This window comes from Brienomyrus brachyistius, chromosome 3 (genome assembly GCF_023856365.1).
Source record: "Brienomyrus brachyistius isolate T26 chromosome 3, BBRACH_0.4, whole genome shotgun sequence".
Taxonomy (NCBI): Eukaryota; Metazoa; Chordata; class Actinopteri; order Osteoglossiformes; family Mormyridae; genus Brienomyrus; species Brienomyrus brachyistius.
In genome coordinates, this window is record NC_064535.1 from 25,005,800 (window position 1) to 25,026,008 (window position 20,209).

Genomic DNA, 20,209 nt, shown 5'->3' on the forward strand with positions numbered 1-20,209 from the left:
TCACTACATGCCTGTAAGTGGTTGACTGACATCATGTGAAGCTTTGGCGGCAGCTGACAGATATCTTTGACTTTGCATGTAGGAAAAGAATTCAAAACGTTTCTTTGGTTGGGTACTGCAATCATTATAGCCACCACTTTTGCAGGGAGATACATATTTCTAGACCCACCATGGTACACGAAATGACAATTATTTATTTGATAGGTGTTGCGTTTTTCATTCCGAATAACATGGCATTTTCACACAGTATATGCTAAGATTTTTAACATGATTATGTGTAATTCCACAGGCAGTCAAATGCGCCCATCTCCCACCCCCTGAATGACTGTCTGTGAAACAGTATCCACCCCCCGGAATGACTGTCTTCTATACGGACTCGCATACTACACTCATTCTATATTAGGATGGCTGTCTCTCTTTTTGTGTTCGTATTTCTCTTATTACTTTTATGCTGCTAAACAGAGAGCTGGTAAACTGTTTTTCACTATTTCTGTAATAGTGACAATAAGGATCTATCTTATCTTAAGTCATGTTGAAATATTATGCTGTATTTTTAAAACTTGTGTCTACACTATGCACTTTAGTTGAATTCAGTTCCATTTTAATTCGTCTTCCTTAAACTCACATTTGAATTAAAGTTCTGCATCCTGTTTTCAGCCGTGATTCAAATTCAATTCAAATTCACAATTTGATTTGGAATGTCATGGTCCATTAACAACTCAGTTCAGAATCTTGCAAGATACTTGTCACTGTGGAATATATACACAAAACTAAAGAATAAAGCAGAAAGGGCAGATTTACAGGAAAATACCCCAAAGATACTAATGAACAATATTTGTTACTTTTTGTTTCACTTTTGAGTCATTTGCATGTATGACTCATTCTAAACTAGTTCTGTAAGCAGACAAGCGGAATTTTCTTTTAAACTTTTAAACTTGTCCGTAGTCATTTTTCTATTGTTTCCAGTCTTGGGTATTTCAAGTGCAGAAGCACGGTTCTGCCATGCAGTTGAGGAGTCTGTGACTGTGACTCTTTAAATTTCAGCGTTGAGCATGGGAAAGGTTTATAAAGCTTTATATTGGTTTTATATCAAAGTTCCAGTCAAGGTTGCCGCTAGATGTTAAGCTGTGTTTCTATGTTTTTGATGACAGCGGCTTTTTTTCTCCTCCTCCCAGAACACCGCTGACGACTGAAGAACAAGGTATCCCTCTCTCCATCTGCACACGTTTAAGTGCCATTCGAAGTCAGGAAGTAGTAACACTGTTTTTTTGCTGTGGGTAGTTTCCAGTGGTTCTAATTGTGTAACTCTTCCTGTCAGCCCTGCTCACAGCAGCCTCCTGCGGAGACCTGCCAAAGGTTGGACTTCTTCTTGTTTGCTTGTTGTGTGCAATTTGTGTTTTCCTGAGACTATAGAGAGAGACTGGCTCTCAGCCCCTCCTTAGAGTGGTTGGCCATTCTGGGGCAGAAGAGCAGCACCTCGGCTCTGCTGCAGCCACTAGCGAATATTCCTTGCCCCACCTTCCCTAGCTGCACACCCCTCACACATCTCTCCGCTATGGCAGCAACTGCCAGAACTAGTGGAGGGGCTGCGTTGTTGAGTGAGTCAGGAAACATTAAGATGACCGCTGATAACTTGGCTACTCAGATTTAATCAAGTCCCTTCTGTTATTATATGTACACATGTATGTACACACACACACACAGAGTTGTAATTGTATCTTTATGGGGACTCTTCATTCACAGATCATTGTGAGGACCTGAAAAATGATCCCCACAACGTCAGAATAACGGGTTTTTATCACATTGTGGGGGACATTTGGTCCCAACAATGCAATATAATCTTAATCCACACACACAAGCACATACACATACAGTTCGATATTGTGACCCTGTACTGTATTTCAGCTTTTTTTTTTTTTTTTTTACCGTAAGTCGCTTTGGATCAAAGCGCTGGACAAATTGGCTAAATGTGAGCCTGCGTACAGTTTTCCAGCTCCTGGAGCAGTGGGGTCAGTCTGCTGGTGAGGGACTCGGGGGGCTGCTCTGCGCTTCACATAGCCGCCCAGAACGGACACGCTGCAGTCATTGGCTTCATCCTGGAGCACGGTGAGCGTCTGCACTAAATTCCTTTGGGGGAATTGAGGGTGTCACGGCTATTAATTGCTCCCTGCGGAAGTCTGACCAAAAGTCACTTCAGGAAAGTCCCCTCGGCACGTGGGTGGTGCTTTCTTGAAATCCCAGCGTTAAATCCCAAGCTGGTATAGTCTTACTGGGCAGGAATGCTAGTACAGATCTAAAGCTACACTTTTGTAATAGCAATACATTAAAATAATATTTCGTTTTCTCTTATTTTCAGGTTCCAAGATTATCCTGGATTTAATTGACAGTGAAACGTAGGAAACATTCTTTTAACTCACTAAAGATCCTATGAATGTAGTGTCCCTGTGATCGCCTATTGGATGTTGTAGTAACCAGAATTGTTATGAGATTGGTATGTACTGTGTCCTAAGCCGCGTGTTTGTCTTTCGGCTTAAGGGGAGAAACAGCTTTGCACAAAGGAGCTTCCCAGCGAAAGCACACTGTGTGCCGCATGCTAGTCGATGCTGGAGCCTCACTCACTAAGGTGAACTTCCAGGTAAGATGACTAGAGGCTGACTCATCCCCTGGTGCAATGACACATGACAGAGATACAAAAAAATAACCATAGCCCAGTTGCTAGGGATATTGCCATATTGTTTAAGGGCTGGAAAGAAATACTTATCTGATTATCTGAGTCAAGCTACATTATCCTGACCTCAGGAATCCCCATTGTGTTCTGAAAGGAGGTGCGTTTTTCTTTCAGGGCAAGACACCCAAAGACAAGGCTCTTGAATCCGGGGACATGGAGCTGGCCTCTTACCTTGACGGCAGACAGCAGTATAAGTGCATCACCCGCGAGGACCTGGAGACGGCAGTATGAGGGAGTAACCTCTTCTCTCCCTGGAGGGAGAGCAGGCGAGATCAGTCCCGCCAGAGATCGACGCAGCTCGCTGGAGAACTGGAACGGGGGGGGGGCACTGTGGTGTGGAGTACTTTAGCCCTCTCCACCCCAAAAACGGGCCAGCCGTCTAGAAGAGGCCTGTGCAACGCTGGCGATCAGTTTGATTCCTTCCGTTGGCGCCGCTGTGGCGGGATCACTTCTGACGTTTATTTATTTATTTATTTATTGCTTTATTTATTGAACGTCTGGCTGTAGCAGCGCCTGTGGAGGCTGTCGATAGGAGCGGTGACACCGTAAGGTTGTAGACCCATGAACACTCTGGGTCTCGGAGCAGCAGTTGGGAGCTCGTGACAGGAGAGCGTGGTCCTTATTTAACGGGACATTCTGTAGATGTGGTAACTGATATATCGGAGTTTTCCTATCGGACTCTGTGTGTCTTTGAACACTCTGTAGGGCTAGGACCCTCTTCCAATGTTAACACTACCACGTAGTGTCCTGCCACATTATAGATATTATATCGTATGGCACTACATTATTAATTAATCTGCTGTGCTGACCCCATCAATCCCACAGGGCAGCCCGTTAGTAATGTCAGTGACGCCGAGGACCTCACAGAACATTCACCCGGCCAGCCTCCCAGCTTGCTTTTACCTGTGATCTATCTTATTGTCCTGTGATTCAAATTTTTGCTCTGACCCGATTGACACTCAACACCGCATTTGATGGGTCCAAGGTTCGTGGGTCGAGGCTTAGGCCAGCCTTGAACATTCCATTATGGTATATTTTTAAATAATTTTGACAGGATTTTGAGGTCTTTTGAGATGTGAGCAGTATGACACACTGGGAGCTTGTATTTTTGGGTTGGAAATATACAAATATATACATATATAACATATATAAAAAACTTTTTTTCCCCAATTTAGTTGCATGTCTGACAGTGTGCTTATATTACTGGATGAATGTTACTGAACAGATGCTATTGAATGTTTGTTACTGAATGAATGTTACTGAACAGATGCTATTGGATGTTTGTAACTGAATGAATGTTACTGAACAGATGCTATTGGATGTTTGTTACGGAATGAACGTTACAGAATTAATTTTGCCTGGATGTCTGTTACTGAACGAATGTTACTGGATGAATGTTCTTCCTCCTGCTGACTTGTTCTTGCCTGCCCATGTTTGGCTAGATATTAAGTTTTCTTCCTTTGGAGTGTACAGCACCATCCTCCCTTCTCCGTGCACTTAAGCCTGCTGTTTGTCACCAAAGGGGTGTTTTGGGAGGGGGGGGGTCTCTACAACTGCTCCATTGTGTTTGAGAGATGTTCTCTACGCTCCACCAGAGGCTTCAGAGACTGAGTTCAGCCCCTGGAATAGACTGTACGTTCTCTTTCCGTGGGACACTAAAGAGGCCAGACACCTCCCTGGATAAACTTTTGATGTTTTTGTTCCGATCTTTTCGAAAGACAAAAACTCGGCCCCGTCTTTTAGCCAAGTCTGCCCAGAAGGTATTTATTCTCTATATTAATTTTATGGTGTGTAGTGTTGTTATTGTGCTTATTAATATTAAGGGGAAAAAAAGAAAAAATCTGAGCCATATTCAATGCAATATGAGAGAACGAAAATTGTGCATTTATGTATTTATGATTCTGGATTTTTTTTTTTTTTTACATTACATTAATGTTTTAAGGTGGTTGTTTGAAACACCACTAAGCTTTGTGGTGGAGTGTATATTTTTTAACCAGTGAAAGTGGGTGTTTTTCTGTTTTGTTTGTATATTTTGACTTTTTTTCTTTTATTTCTCTTTCCTTTGACTTATTTTATCAACCAAGGGGATACCAGTTGCGATGCGTTGAAGTCAATCAGCTTGTAGAAAGCTTTCTGGACGATGTGTTCATTTGACCGGTTGGTGTATTTATTGCGCATCCAAAATGAAATCAAAATGTGTCTTTCGAGTAGATGATTTCAACCACTTACCACAAACATTTGCATGACATATACACTCAAGTGTGTCGACTTTTTATCATGCTTGAGGGTATGTTTGCACCCAGTGAAGTCCACTGGAATCTGAGTTACGTAAATATGTGTAAAGATACAATATATTATTTTCTATATTTTTGTGTTTTATAAACATTGTTCTGCATGGGTATTTTTGATAACTAAGGTTCTCTTCCTCCCATGAAAGTGGCATTATGAAGTGTATCTACTGTTAGTACTCACCTTGGTTGTGGTTTAATATTTTAACCATTGAATTGAGATTTGGTTTTGTGTATTTTAAATTATGGAATTACTTGAATGGTTAATATGTTATGATAGATTATATTTTAGGTATGATCCTGTTTGCCGTATCAACCCCATATTGCGTATTCGCGGTATAATGGAAGTCCGGACACATCTGCATAGTGACCGCTGCCTCTCAAACAAACATGTAACAGACTATTTTGTTTTTCCCTTCGGTTCACTTGATGGCTACGTGATAAATTTGGACTCGGTAAGAATCCCTTAGCTACAGATATTCAAGAAACTTGTTTGTTGACAGAATTTGTAAGCCAGGTTTTATGTTTTTACTGTAGGATACCTGGGGATGTGCATCCCTCTAGATTTATATATTTATCATAACAAATTCATCTCAAGGGGAGTCTGTAGTGCCAAATATACAACGTTTAAATGTTTCATATGTTTCTGAGTGCAGTAATTGAAATATACTCACGATGGCAACACACATTGGATTTACTTTAAAAAAAAAAATTCATTTGTATAAATACAGATGGGATCTGCTTGATGTCTTTGTAGTGTTGTCATGTCATTTGTAAAATGCAGATTACTTGCGCTCCTTTGTAGGGGTCAATTCTCCAAAAACATTGTTTCTAACTACGTTACACAACACTACACAATATGGACAAACGTATTGGCACATACCTCTCAATCATTGAATCATTGATGCTTCATTCAGACCCATTGCCACAGGTGTATAAAATCAACCACCTAGCTATTACTGATGTCAGGTTTACGAACATTTGTGAAAGAATGGGTCATTCTGAAGTGAATTCGAGTGTGGTACTGTCATAAATCAGTTCATGAAATTTCTTCACTGATAGATATTCCACACTCAGTTATAAATGGTATTATTGCAAAGTGGAAGTGTTTAGGAACAACAGAAACTGCAACGAAGTGGCAAGTCATGTAAACTAACAGAGCAGGATCACCGAGTGCTGAGACGCATAGTCTCAACACTTTGTTGACTCCAAATTTCTTCTGGCATCAACCCCAGCATTCTAGGAGCCTCATGGAATGGACTTCCATGGCCGAGAAGCTGCATGCAAGCTTCACATCACCAAGCGCAAAGCCAAGCATCGGACAGAGTGGTGTAAAGCACACTGCCACTGGACTATGGAGCAGCGGAAACGTTCTGTGGAATGACAAATCACGCTTCTCTGTCCGGCAGTCTGATGGACGAGTCTGGGTTTGACAGATACCAGACCAAACGTTACCTGCATGACTGCATTGTGCCAACTGTAAAGTTTGGTGGAGGAGGAATAATGGTATAGGGTTGTTTTTCAGGGGTTGGGCTAGACCCCATAGTTCCAGTGAAGGGAACTCAATGCTTCAGCATACCAAGACATTTTGAACAATTCTCAGCTTCCAACTTTATGGGAACAGTTTGGGGAAGGCCCTCTTCTGTTCCAGCATGACTGTGCCATAGTGCACAAAGCAAGGTCCATAAAGACATGGTTGGGTTAGTTAGGTGTGGAAGAACTTGACTGGCCCACACAGAACCCTGACCTCAACCCCATCAAACACCTTTGGGATGAACTAAAACAGGTTTACACATTCAACAGCCGTGTCTGACCTCATAAACGTTCTACTGGGTGAATGCAGAAAAATCTCCAACAGATACGCTCCAAAATCTTGTGGAAAGCCTTCCAAGAATGGCAGCTGTTATAGCTGTAAAATGGGACCAACTCCATGTTGATGCCTATGGATTTAGAATGTGATGTCATAAAAGTTCCTGTAAGTGTAATGGCCAGGTGTCCCAATACTTTTGTCAGTATAATGTAAGCCCCCTGTGCAAAGTAAGATGTAGAAATCAAGCCTAAAAACAAGCCAAATATATACGGCTACATGGAAACAAAATTTGTCCAGTGTTTGCGATATTATGCACGTTCCTTGTAAATATAACTTACATACAACAGTAACTGAAATATAGCAGGTACGATTCTACAGATTTACATATAATTTCTTTTGTTAGTGTGACAGTAAATAACTCCTTATGGTTTGCTAATTGAAAACTATACTGTATATAGTCCTTTGTAACACATTTTACACAAATTATTGGACACTGGACTCATAAATATCACAACACAACGGAATGTGTGATAAATCTGCATGACAAGGGCTCCTAATTAGGGGGGGTGCAGTGGTTAGCACTGTTTCACATCTGTGGGACTAGGGTTCAAGTCTGTCATGGCTGTGTGTGTGTGTGTGGAGTTTGCATGTCCTCCCTGTGTTGTCATGGGATTTCTTCCAGGGACTCCAGTTTCTTCCCACAATCCAAAAACATCCAGATGTTCATTGGAGTTACCAAGCTGTGTGTGAGTGTGCCCTGCGATGGGTTGTCACCTGATCCTGGGTTGTTCCCTGCCTTGTGGCCATAGCCTCCAGAATTGGTTCTGGACCGCCCCACAACCCAGAATAGGATAAGCGGTTACAGAAAATGTATCATTAACCGCTCATTCAATATCAAATTCTGGCCAAAAATGTAATTTAAATGAAGTGATAGTAATTGATCCCCCCGGGGAACTTCTCTTTACACCTCCCCCAGGTTGCTCTCTGTAGGAGAAATAATAATAGTGAATTAATGTGTGATTCAGAAGAAGACTGCCGCAATTCAGCAACTCTAAAAAAAATCTGAAAAGCACAGTCTTGGATTTCACCAGCAGTTTTTTATGACAAAAATTATCTTTATTGATCCCAGGGGTAAATTACTATGCAAGTATAGCTCCACATGGCCTAAATTGAAGGAAGAATTTGATATGTATGATGTTATTTACGTTTTAAGCTGTTTTATGCACGTAAGCCTATATCAGCTGTCTAAAGTCAATTTATCAATGATGGACTAGGTCTGTATTGTAATTGTCAGTAATATTTGAATTCCTTCGTATGATGAATCTCTTTTTTTTATAAAATTTAGGATTAGTGTGAAAAACTTAAAATCACAACATCAAAATAAGACCAAGCCCAAAAAAACTGAACCCGCAACTCAATGAAATTAACCATGACTCATTTGATGAAAGCATACAAACACTTTGCACACCTTTGAAAAATAAAACACTAACACATGTTTGTGTCACAAACCCACACAGACGCTCAGTGAAACACTGCGGTCAACATATCCGCGCTTCGCCGATACTGAGTCATCGTTTGCACTAAAAACTGTGTGGTGCACGCATGGACATAACATTACGGTATCAGCTCGCATTTAGGAAAATGACACCCCCCTTATGCGATCGCGCATAAGAAATTGGCCAATACTCATAAGTACAAAGTACAGGATGTACTTAAATGCAATTTATATTTAAGTTATTAATCATTTGAAAGGCAACGTCCAAGGCTATTTCCAGACAAAATGTGTCAAAATTCCAAAAAAACTATTTTCAAGAAAATATACTTTGAAATTCATACTTTTTGGGGGGGTTTTTTTAAGCCAGCTTTGACAGGCCTTAACTCAGCATTTTCCCATAATGCATCAACAAAAAGGCGTTTCAGTGGGATTCTGGAGATCTTCAAAATTTACCTTCCACACAGGTCTCCCTCATTGGAACATGGGTGAGGCCCAGCTTCCCCCTCCTGAGTCGCCCGATGGTTTGCCAGAATCTCTCCAAGGTTGCCCAAAACTCTCACCAAACTCCTCACACACGTAAGTTTTTGCTTGGGTGCCAAAGCCGCTTTCCGCTTGAGCAGCTGGTACCTATCAGCTGCTTCAGGAGTCCCACAGGCTAACCAGACATGGAAGGCCTCCTTCTTCAGCTTGACAGCTCCCTTTACCGCCGGTGTCCACCACCAGCTTCAGCAATGGTCTTCCATTCAGGCTCAATGTCCCCTGATTCCCTCAGGACGCAAGAAAAGTTCTTCTGGATGTTCCTGCCAGATGTTCCCAGCAAAACCTCGCTTTATGTTGGAAATGGCATTATAGGTTTGAGGTCTTATCAATTCCTGGCCCAGTTGTAGCAACTGGAAAAAAAAAACTACATGTGCTATTGTCCAACATCTGGGACGTCTCCACTTATAATGCATTTCTCATGTGGATGGCACTGAATTCATATTGGGACACAAGAAAGCACCAGAGACACCTGTCTTCAAAAACTGGGCAAGGAGTTTCTAAGACCTCAGATCCAAAGTGCCATTTTGTGAAAACGGTAAGGTGAAAGTTGACCAAATTTTGTCTGGAAATGGATTGGGACCTTGCTCTTCAGAAGGAATGGGACATGTTCGTACATTATGGGAAAATTGTGAGAAATGGCGTAGGACCTTGCGCTTCAGAAGGAATATGGAAAGACTCAGAGAAATGGCTTGTCAAACTTGAGTCATAACATTTCTAGGTGGGAGGGCGCTGCTGCCTCTCAGCAAGAAAGCCCTGCGTTCGACCCCCCCCCCCCCCCACTGCAAAACTTAGGTTAATTGGTGAATCTAAGTTGACACAGTAATAGAGTGACTGTTGGCGCCTGCCCCAGGCTTCCCCAGTAGGGCTTAAGTGGTCACAGTAATAGAATGGTATGGTAGAAGCTAAACGCATTTTGCCGGGACGCTGCCCTTCAGATGCTATATGACTTACTTACACATTTTGGGAAAGTCAGAAATTAACTGCATTTTATTACTCTCTAACTGTATTCTTACTTCATGCTTATGACGGGAGCAAACTCCTACGCCCAACCCAGGGATCGAACACAGAACCTTTCTATAGCTTAGTATGTGTATGGCACCCTCAAAAGGATCTATATAGAACCATTATAGAGGGTTCAATTAAAAGAAATAGTACCTTTTTGAAGGCAATAGTTCTATTTCCTAGGGTTAGAACCCCTATAGTTCTATATAGCACCCCCAAGAACCCTTTTTCTAAGAGTGTGTTTTATTTTTCAAAGGTGTTGTACAAAGTGTTTGTATGCTTTTATCAAATGAGTCATGGTTAATGCAACATGAACAGTTTTTTCTTATTTTCAAAAGTAAAAAATATAAATGTTTTAAAATGTAACATACACAGGTGTTGTATTTTACAAACGTGTCTTTAAAATGTACCGTTTCCTGCATTCATTTTCAGTTTTTTTTAAGCGCAACTTCAACGTGCCTAGCATTTTTCAAAAGAAAAAAAATTCAAAGTCATACACATACACACAAAGACCCGATCAGTTACGGTAATTCATCCCACCCACACACTGTTGCTTTGCCTGGGCAACTACAGGAAACATCGTGACAGCTTGATGATCTATTTAAGGCCAGTTTTATGTCTATGAATCATTCAGAACTTTGGACTCCTGTCTGCTTATGGACTGTGGAAGGAAGCAGGGTATCCCTATACCAGGGTATAGTATTTGTTGTGCTATTTATGTTTAATGCATTAAGATTTTAGATTACAGATTTTATGGGTATAGTGTAACCCAGTTAACTAACCTAAGTCGTTTTGTTTAATGGCAAATCCTTTTTCCGTGTGTATTAGAACTCAAATCATTACTATAAACTGTTTATGTCATAATAAAACACTTATTTCATGGCAAAACTTTTATTTGTATGGCATTTTAAGGGAATTTACATAGAGTATTTTATATTATAGACCATTTTATATTACGCCTGTAATTGTACAGTAAACCCCTGTTTTATTTTATGGCAAAACTTTATTTATATAGAAGTCATACAGAGTAAATAAATTATATATTTTGTGCATTAAGTAATGGTTAGGGTTTCCTCGGACATCTCCAACTCCTGGGACCGCGCGGCGATTATGCCACATCTTATAATTTGTTTTCGTCTGAGCAGTGGATCGCGTCGTTTGCTTGAAGAAACTTTAGCTTAACATTTTGTAACTTTTGTTGAAGAAGACTTGTATACGAGTATACTTGTATCCTTCTTGTATATGTCTTTTGTGTCATGTAGAATGTAATAACTTACATCTTAGACAGGGAAGTTTCTACTTTCTATAAGGCCACTTAAAAAATATGGTTCTCGTCCTTTTTTTTTTGGAGGGGGTGGGTAGGGCGGGCGGGATTTTTATTTATTTATTTATTTATTTATTTATTTTTTACAAATTTTGATTGACTGTTTGGACTGTCAAATATGTAAGAAAATACATATTTGAAAATACATACCGAAGAGAGCAGACCTACTTAGTACGCCTCCTCAATTCTTCCAGTTTGTTGCGTTTCAAATATATTAAATGTAAGAAAATACAAGAATGTAAATTCCTTGATCCATGTGTATCTCATAAATGCCTTCCCAACTATGGATTTGGATACTTTATGCTGATGTTTCATTCGTGAATATAAAAATGATACTATTTGAAACCAATATTCTGTTTGTCATTCCCATTCTAAATGAACAACCAAGATTTTAAAATATATATCTAGAAAGAAAGTGTATTAAAACATGTTAAAACACGAGGAATTTACAAAATACAGGAACCTGAATGGTTGAACAAGGAAATGCAACTCTACAAACAAGTACTTAAGAACATGTACCACATTACTTCCCCAGATTTAAATCTTTGCACCAGCCCATCTCAGGTAGAGACAAATTTAGGTTCATGAAACCATTCCAAGACTAGGATTACAGAATGTGGATCAATCGTCGATGTGGAATGCGCGGGGAATTCAAATTTCGTCATTTTCCATGCGATTTTAACGAAATAAAAAATTAAAAAAAAATTCGGGTCGGAGGCATTTCGGCGGGTCGGGAGGGGACGAGAACCAATTTTTTATTTTTAAGTGGCCTAAAATTACACCGCTGTCTCACTCATAACGACTACGTCCCAACATGGGATAGTGATTTTAGATTACAGAATTTTATGGGTAGTGTAACCCAGTTAACTAACCCAAGCCGCTTTGTTTAACGGCAAATCCTTTTTTCGTGTGTATCAGAACTGAAGTCAGAACTGTTAATATCATAATAAAACACTTATTTCATGGCAAAACTTGATTTACATAGAGTATTTTATATTATAGACAATTTCATATTACGCATGTAATTGTACAGTAAACTCCTATTTTATTTTATGGCAAAACTTTATATAGAAGTAATACAGTATTTATGTTAATTATATGGCAAAACAGCGTTTGTTTTTATGGTAAAAACGTACACGTAATCGGTAAAATCTGGAATCAAACTCAACATTAACTGTAAAATCAACGGTACTAATATCATTTTACCGTAATAGTAGATAAAGTTCTACTATAATTATTACGGAGAAGTTCTGCATTCTACAGCATGCTTAAAAACTACTGTAGTTGGGTTTACGGTAATTTTACTGTGTTATTAAGTACAGCAACTACTGGAGAATTGTTGCCAGTAAGTTACTGTTAATTTCACGATAAATGTTTTACAGTGTGGCAACCACTGCTGCCAGTCCTTTGACTTAAAAACCTCAGGCTGTTTTACAGTGATGCGCACCGCGGACAGCGTTAATTCATGAGGAAGAGCGACGTTGATTCCGGGAATGCAGATTTCTTACAAACCCGAATACTAACGCAAGCCCTATACGCATCACAAGTCGAAATATTTTCATATGCGATTCTGAACAAAAGCAAGCAACCAACAGCCCTTGGTTTTCCAGATGTATTAGGGACGAAGTTTAATTAAAGGCCTATTTCAGTGTTTGTGTGTGCACTTCGCTTTCAGTGGCCTAGCTGTCTTGCAGTTACTGGTGGTGAATGGACAGAGTGCAATTATTAATAAATAATTTGGATGTTACTTGATGTTCATTGTCCCCCATAGTTTAATGCTTAAATCACACTATAGAACATGGAAAAAGGGAACCAATTTGTATTTATGTTGTCACTGGGGCTGTACAGGCCACGGGTAAATGTACCTTTTAAGATATAGAAATAAAACTACGAAAGATGTTGTTTGTACCTTGCATGGGCCTATTTCTGAATCTTACGAAGTACATTTACCTATACAGCTGGGGTACAACTGGCAGACCCTTGAGGGTATAGCCCCAGTGACAAGCAAACTTACAAACTAGTATACTTTTTTCTGACAGTGTAGTCCATAAATAAATTATATCTTTTGTACATTAATTAATGGTTAGGGTTTCCTCGGACATCTCCTACTTCTGGGACCGGGCGGCGATTATGTGACATTTTATAATTTGTTTTCGTCTGAGCAGTAGATCGCGTCGTTTGCTTGACGTTTAACAAACTTTAGCTTAATATTTTGTAACTTTTGTTGAAGAAGACTAGTATACACGTCTTTTGTGTCATGCAGAATGTAATAACTTACATCTGGGTAAGGGAAGTTTCAACTTTCTACAAATTTACACCGCGGTCTGACTCTTAACGACCACGCCACAACCCCCACTTCAGCGGCGCTAACCATCCCGTAAATTCGTAACTTGTTAGTAACAGATATTGGCTTTCAGGTTGTAGCTAATCCTTTGTTGTGCTATTTATGTTTAATTCATTAAGATTTTAGATTACAGATTTTATTGGTATTGTAACCCAGTTAACTAACCCAAGCCGCTTAATAGCAAATCCTTTTTTTCGTGTGTATTAGAACTGAAATCATTACTATAAACTGTTGTCATAATAAAACACTTATTTCATGGCAAAACTTTCATTTGTATGGCATTTTAAGGGAATTTACATAGAGTATTTTATATTACAGACCATTTTATATTACGCCTGTAATTGTACAGTAAACCCCTGTTTTATTTTATGGCAAAACTTTATATATATAGAAGTCATACAGTATTTATGTTAATTATATGGCAAAACAGCGTTTGTTTTTATGGTAAAATCTGGACTCAAACTCAACATTAACTGTAAAATCAACAGTACTAATATCTGAGTCCGGGAAGCTTCCCATTTTCAAATTTATTTTCCCATTTTATTTCGTTTGACCAAGCCACTCCCCTCGAATGACGTAGTATTTTACCATACATATAAAGAGAGGCCACAAGCGGCGCTACCCAAATATCTGCGCGCTGGTGTCTGCTGACGTGGTCTAGCTGTTTACCGTAAGTTCGTAATTTGTTAGTAACAGATATTGACTTTCAGGTTGTAGTTAATCCTTCAGATCTCTGGATTAAATCTGTAGTTTAAGTCGCGATATCGGAAAGGCTCTTAATATAATTACGTTGAGTTCTATAAACTAAGTACTCATCGGTATGCATTACCGGCAACGCTCTCTTTTTCTTCATTGTAATGGGAACATTTTCTGCGTACAGGTACCTCTCGTAATTAAGTACATATAGTAATAAAAGGGGTACTGGCACCTGTTTTTTTTTCTCATGTCGCGCATGCTGACTATTTAATATCGCTACGTGTGCTACACTTAATGAATTGGAAAGTTTCATACGAAACTGAAAATAGTGTCACGTTATGCGTTCGTCATTTGTCAGCTGACCGACCGAGTTTGGTAGCACTGCGGCGTAGAAAAACACCGAAGGTTCTTGGAAAGTGTCGGCTTCAATAAGTATCAGCATAAAATAGTGTAAATTTAAAAGCAAAAACGTACACATCGTGTAAGTCGTCGTCGACTTGATCCGCGATCCGTTCCGACCGTTCCTGTCGACCTTTTATATGCAAAATTATATGTATTGTATACTGTATGATACAATTATATAATCTTTAAGTCATATTGTTTTGGTGTTTAACATTTTGTATCACCATTTTTTTTCGTGGGGACACCTAGAGCTGCCGGCAACTGTGGCGGAAACTCACTCGCCGCGTCTCCGTATCTGCCGCGTCTCCGTATCTGCCGGGTCTCCGTAAGGACTTAAACCTGTATTGATTATTGACAACCAGTCGCATCCGATAGTTTATATTAAAGAGTTCAATCGTTTTTTGGAGCCGAGTTATTGGGAATAAACTGCCGAATGAGACTCTCTTCCTATGTGACCGTAACTAATATTTGGTTTAATGGACAAATCGGTTAATGTCTACGATTTGCATGCAGTAGACCTAAGAATTGATTTGTTGTGTTGTGTGTATGCGCGCGTGTGCGTTCTTATTTTAATATTGTGTGTAGTACTATGAATTGCATGTGGGGCATGTCTTAACATGTTCCATCCTTTCTGCTTTAAAGATGTATAGCTAGATCTGTACGGTCTCTCTTCTTTCCTTTCAGGTTCCAGGTATCCTGACAGTAGTATCAACAATTAGTTTGTGTTTTGCAGCTTTGTTATGCAGTCGTAAGGAAACAAATATCTACTTAAGGGAAGTGACTAAATCGACAGCCTAAAATCTAAAACTTGGTTATGCTAAGCGGAAGCTGTGATGGTGTTTTTGTAATTGTGTTAGATTTAACTTGCACTAATCCTGTAAAAACTTCGTTATTTAATCCAAAACACTGTCTATGCCCATATAAGGCGTGAACCGTCTATAACTGCTTGAACAAAACTTAAGCTGGCGTTGTATGCAGAAAATTTAAAACGAATGATTTCAGACGGTTGTCGTAAATTTTTAATTATAATGCAAAAATCTTCCCGGCTCCGCCCAACTAACTTGTGCTTCAAAGTCACTATATTTTATTAGCCATCAGAATAAGATTCAAGCAAAGTCCGTAGTTTCCCACCATATGAAGATGAAGCTCTGTGTTTAGGGTGTCGGGTTTTTTAAATTTATTTTTGTCAAATTAAGTCATTGGAGGCGGCATAGTGGTGCAGTGGTTAGCACTGTTGCCTCACACCTCTGGGACCCGAGTTTGAGTCTCCGCCTGGGTCACATGTGTGTGGAGTTTGCATGTTCTCCCCATGTCGTAGTGGGTTTTCCTCTGGGTACTCCGGTTTCCCCCCACGGTCCAAAGACATGCTGAGGCTAATTGGACTTGCTAAATTGCCCGTAGGTGTGCATGTGTGAGTGAATGGTGTGTGAGAGTGCCCTGCGATGGGCTGGCCCCCCATCCTGGGTTGTTCCCTGCCTTGTGCCCATTGCGTCCAGGATAGGCTCCGGACCCCCCGCGACCCAGTAGGATAAGCGGTTTGGAAAATGGATGGATGAAATTAAATCATTGTTTTACTCTGTGCTTTTCACAACCGTGGACAACTATGTAGACCTTTGTGTGAAACATCTTAGGCAATAACTTAAAATGATTTATTGCCATACTGATCGAAAATGCGGGCAAGTTGAACACGGTGCTTGTTGCTTATTTGGAAGACGTACCAATTAAAGTATTTTGGTATGAAAAGGATATGATATGTATTGTTTTGTCTGAAATTGAATTTTAGTGGCCATTTAGCTATAATAGACCAATTTAAGCTCTTGGCTCAAAATGTTTTAGTACTTTTTCTGTATTTTTTTTTTTTTTGCCATTTCATGCTCTGCAAATCGAACTAAAACAAAATTTCCCCCTATTGTGTCCCAGTGTTGGCAGTTTTTTTGTGCCGGGCTAATGGATGCTGGAGCGGAACTCGAACATACCATGGAGTACAAGATTCTCAAGGCCTATATGAAAAGGAGGAGACCAAAGGGCACCACACTGGAGATTGCAGACCATGATATGCAGAAGGTGTCCTGCAAGAGGGTGAAAAAGCGTAAGATACTGAAGTTCTTCTGCTGTGTACACCCACAAACAGAGGAGTTGAACCCAAGGCCCAAGAAGGACAGAAGAGTCATTCAATTTAGATGCCTAAATGGTAACTTGTGGCTGCAGTTTTGCAGACAGGTAGGAAGAAATGGCCATTTCAATGCAACTTGCCTATTCCGTTATATTAGGTGATGACGGAGCTGTGGAAGTTGCTGACCAGCTGATGAAGATTGCGGATTCTGTGCCCATTTCCAGTATCGAGAAGGGAGACATTGAAGCGGATGGCCCTGAAGGTAGGACTGGATTAAGGCATACTTCTGTCACTATATGGTTTTAGAATTTATTTATCTTCTAATGGAGTGTAGAGATGCTGAATGTCAGTTTGCACACCCACAGGTGATGACCCCACCCCAACTCTTCCCTTTCCAGAGGATGTCATCCAGGAAATTGTGGAACTGCTGAAAGAATCCGGCGATAAACTCAATGAGGAAGTGAGTTTGCTTCCCTACCCCCCCATTAAAATGTTTGGAGAAAGGAATTTAGCAGTACTAGCCCTGCATGAAGAAAAATTGGCTCTTTTTAATATAAGGCGTTTTTATTTTTAAAGTTACTGTAATGGGCCGGCATGGTGGCTCAGTGGTTAGCGCTGTTGCCTCACACATCTGGACCCGGGTTCCAGTCTCCTCCAGGATTCTGTGTGCGGAGTTTGCATGTTCTCCCCATGTTGATTGGAGTTACCAACTTGCCCATCGGTGTTTGTGTGTGTGCCTTCTGATGGGTTGGCGCCCCTCCCGGGCTGTTGCCAGCCCCGTGACTCAGAACAGGATCAGAAAATAGATGGATGGAAGTTGCAGTAACTTATTTGTATGTTTTATTTATTAATACACTTGATGAATATAGATGCAAAAATGAGATTTGTTGATGCAAAAAGGGTGTACAGCAAAAGGCAGTAGTCATGTCCTTTTATGACTTGCTTGTTTGCAAGTTCCATGTTCTGGCTGTTATGTAAGATTTAGCAATGAAAATCCACCACTAGGTGTCAACATGCTCACACAATTGCATTTTACTTCTTGCATCAGTACATATAGTAAATGCAGCACAGCACACTTTCTCCAGGAAGTGATTTTTTTTTTTTTTTAACCAGGTGAAGAACAAGAATTTGGCCCAACGGATGCAAGACATTTTTGACTATGACTTCTTCAAAAAAGTGACTGATACCTTCCTCCAGCACATGGGGTCCTATGGTAACCCCACCGCAAAGAAGGCGGAGATTGCCCTCGCGGTTGAGGTCACCAGCAGGATGACTGCTATGGGCAACCATCCCATGAACCGGGTTCTTGGTTTTGGCGTTAAGTACCTACAGGAGAACCACTCCGCTTGGATCCAGCAGCATGGAGGCTGGGTGAGTGTGGGAGACGGCGGGAGGCACTCTGACACCCTTTACAAAATTCCATGCTGTTACCATTTCAGTTAAGCAAATGTGATGCTCAGCTAGGCTGTGTAGCGATGTATCATTTTCATTGTCTCGATCAATTTTTTAATGAATATACAAACTGCGATGGAGTGAAGGGCGAAGTGGCGAGGAATGTGTGTGTATATATACACATTTGGAGTGATTTATGTATTTTAAAATTTGAAAATATTATTAAGTTAAATTTTCATAGCATGATGCATATATGTCAGCTACTTGAGATTCTAACTTGTCCCCCCTCCCCACCCATCTCTTAGGACAATGCTTTTGACAGCAATAAAGACGACGAAGTTCATTGAAGAGGATTTTTCTCTTCTCCTTCCTGCTTTCAGGGATTTTGATTCTTTTGAACACAGCTCTGCGTATGTTGCCGCCTATGGGCTTGCTGTATAGTTGAGTTCTCAGGGTTCCGAGTTTTCTTTCCCAAAGGTTTCTAGAGAGAGTGACTGGTGGTTCGTTAACGAAATCCATGTCGTGCTTCCTATAGTTAAAGGGCAACAGCCACTTGTCAGTCTGACTTGTAAACGGTATTAATAAGGGGAAGAAAATCCTGCCGTTAACAATGGACTGAATAAGGCTTGTGGTAGCAACATTCACAACATCCAGGACCTCAGGAGCATCGCATATAGGAACATGCATGCTTTTGTATAGTTTCCACCTCTTCTAAAGCACTTAAAAGGCGTATGTTCATTTTGAAACGGGAAATAATTTTCATGCATTCATAGTGCATTTGAATGTTTGCATTTCCTTCCCTAAGCCCTCCATTACTCTCTCACAGGCACAAATGTTCGCCCTAAAACAATGGTTTGTGTGACGCATTATGCTCATACCTGACATTCCACTGGATTAACAATATGAGGCGTAAGACGCTGCATTGACTGAAAAGAATGTAAGGGTTATGGCTGTGGTGTTTGATGTTTTGAAAACTGCTTACTTGTGACCTGAGATTGCTGTGAATTGTCTCAAAGCATCTTGCCTCATCGGCGGTCCAGACCTCATCTGTGCTGTCAGTCTCAGAACGTCTGTCTTTAAAAGTGCACTTTGCCTTGGATGTGGCTCCACACCTCCTGCTACATTAAGGAATACACCTGTATGCATCATCGCCTTCATGAAACGGTCAAACCTGAGGATGCAGGTGGCTGCCATTGGAAAGTGCATTCTGCGTTGGCCTGAAAAGAAGATTCTACCTCACGCAGACTTCTGCTCTCTCCAGTAGGTTTCGTGCCAAACCAGCTTTTCATCTGTGAGCATGCTGGCTGTGGAGGTGAACAATCATTTTAAATTGGACTCATCAGGATTCTATCAAAGACTTGTAGTGTGCTGTGATGTCTACTGCTTTCATCTGAGTAGTGTCATTTCGATGTATTTAAATCCCTGTATAACTTAAGATATATTTGATAAGTTCTGTGAAATATTTATGAGAATTTTCATTCTTTAAATACTGTGTTTCGATGTATGAATTTACATTGCAGGGTGACTATATGGGTGTGTATGCTGAGAATTGAAATGGTTATGTTTGCTTACAGTAACCAGCAATTGGCCATTAAAAATGCTCTTTCAATCATCGTCATCATTCTCCCAGAGCTCTGGACTTTACTTCATCTCCAAATATTGGATTCTTTTACTTTTTTTTTAAAGGTGATAAACTATTTGTCATAGTATTTTATTCTTAGAATCAGATCTGAAGTGAAACTACTCGCGCTGTAAAATATAATCCAAAGCCTGAAACCTTATCTGGTGTTTTTTTTCCTGTAATTCAGTTATCCGAGGTATGTTATCAACTGAATTCATTTAGTTGGCCTCGGCCTACATGATAAAACTGACATGTACAAACTGTACACAACCACCAGTTTTCCATAATCAGGACACGGTTACCCACGTCGAGTACATTTCAGAATGCATATTGTGATCATGGTTAATATAATAAAAATTTTATGCTGGGGCATTGCTCAAAAATGTGCCCCCCCAGGGTTTTATGGGATGTGGTGGAATATAAAACTCGTCACCAACATCTATACAAGTTGAAA

At 40.2% G+C, this 20,209-nt stretch overlaps 2 protein-coding genes across 9 annotated transcripts in view; both read left to right on the forward strand.

Annotated features, from left to right (window-relative positions):
* The window catches only part of dgki (diacylglycerol kinase, iota), a 41,705-nt gene extending 35,943 nt beyond the window's left edge, over window positions 1-5,762 (forward strand). For all 4 annotated transcript variants that reach the window (XM_049007068.1, XM_049007069.1, XM_049007070.1 and 1 more), the window contains 6 exons: window positions 1,152-1,201; window positions 1,319-1,356; window positions 1,986-2,106; window positions 2,357-2,393; window positions 2,536-2,635; window positions 2,843-5,762. In XM_049007068.1, the coding sequence (XP_048863025.1) occupies window positions 1,152-1,201; window positions 1,319-1,356; window positions 1,986-2,106; window positions 2,357-2,393; window positions 2,536-2,635; window positions 2,843-2,959 (463 nt within the window). In that variant the 3' untranslated portion in view covers window positions 2,960-5,762. The remainder of the gene's footprint in view (window positions 1-1,151; window positions 1,202-1,318; window positions 1,357-1,985; window positions 2,107-2,356; window positions 2,394-2,535; window positions 2,636-2,842) is intronic.
* Window positions 5,763-14,074: 8,312 nt separating this feature from the next.
* Window positions 14,075-19,910, forward strand: LOC125738112 (apoptosis facilitator Bcl-2-like protein 14). Of its 5 annotated transcripts, none has more exons than XM_049006736.1 (6): window positions 14,075-14,201; window positions 16,550-16,820; window positions 16,900-17,004; window positions 17,108-17,202; window positions 17,856-18,113; window positions 18,440-19,910. In XM_049006736.1, the coding sequence occupies exons 2-6, from the start codon at window positions 16,577-16,579 to the stop codon at window positions 18,479-18,481; spliced, it is 744 nt and encodes a 247-aa protein (XP_048862693.1). In that variant the 5' UTR covers window positions 14,075-14,201; window positions 16,550-16,576; the 3' UTR covers window positions 18,482-19,910. The 5 variants fall into 5 exon arrangements, with proteins under 5 accessions (XP_048862693.1, XP_048862696.1, XP_048862697.1 ...); XM_049006739.1 differs by having other exon boundaries at window positions 17,141-17,202; XM_049006740.1 differs by having other exon boundaries at window positions 16,550-16,718.
* Window positions 19,911-20,209: the final 299 nt, after the last annotated feature.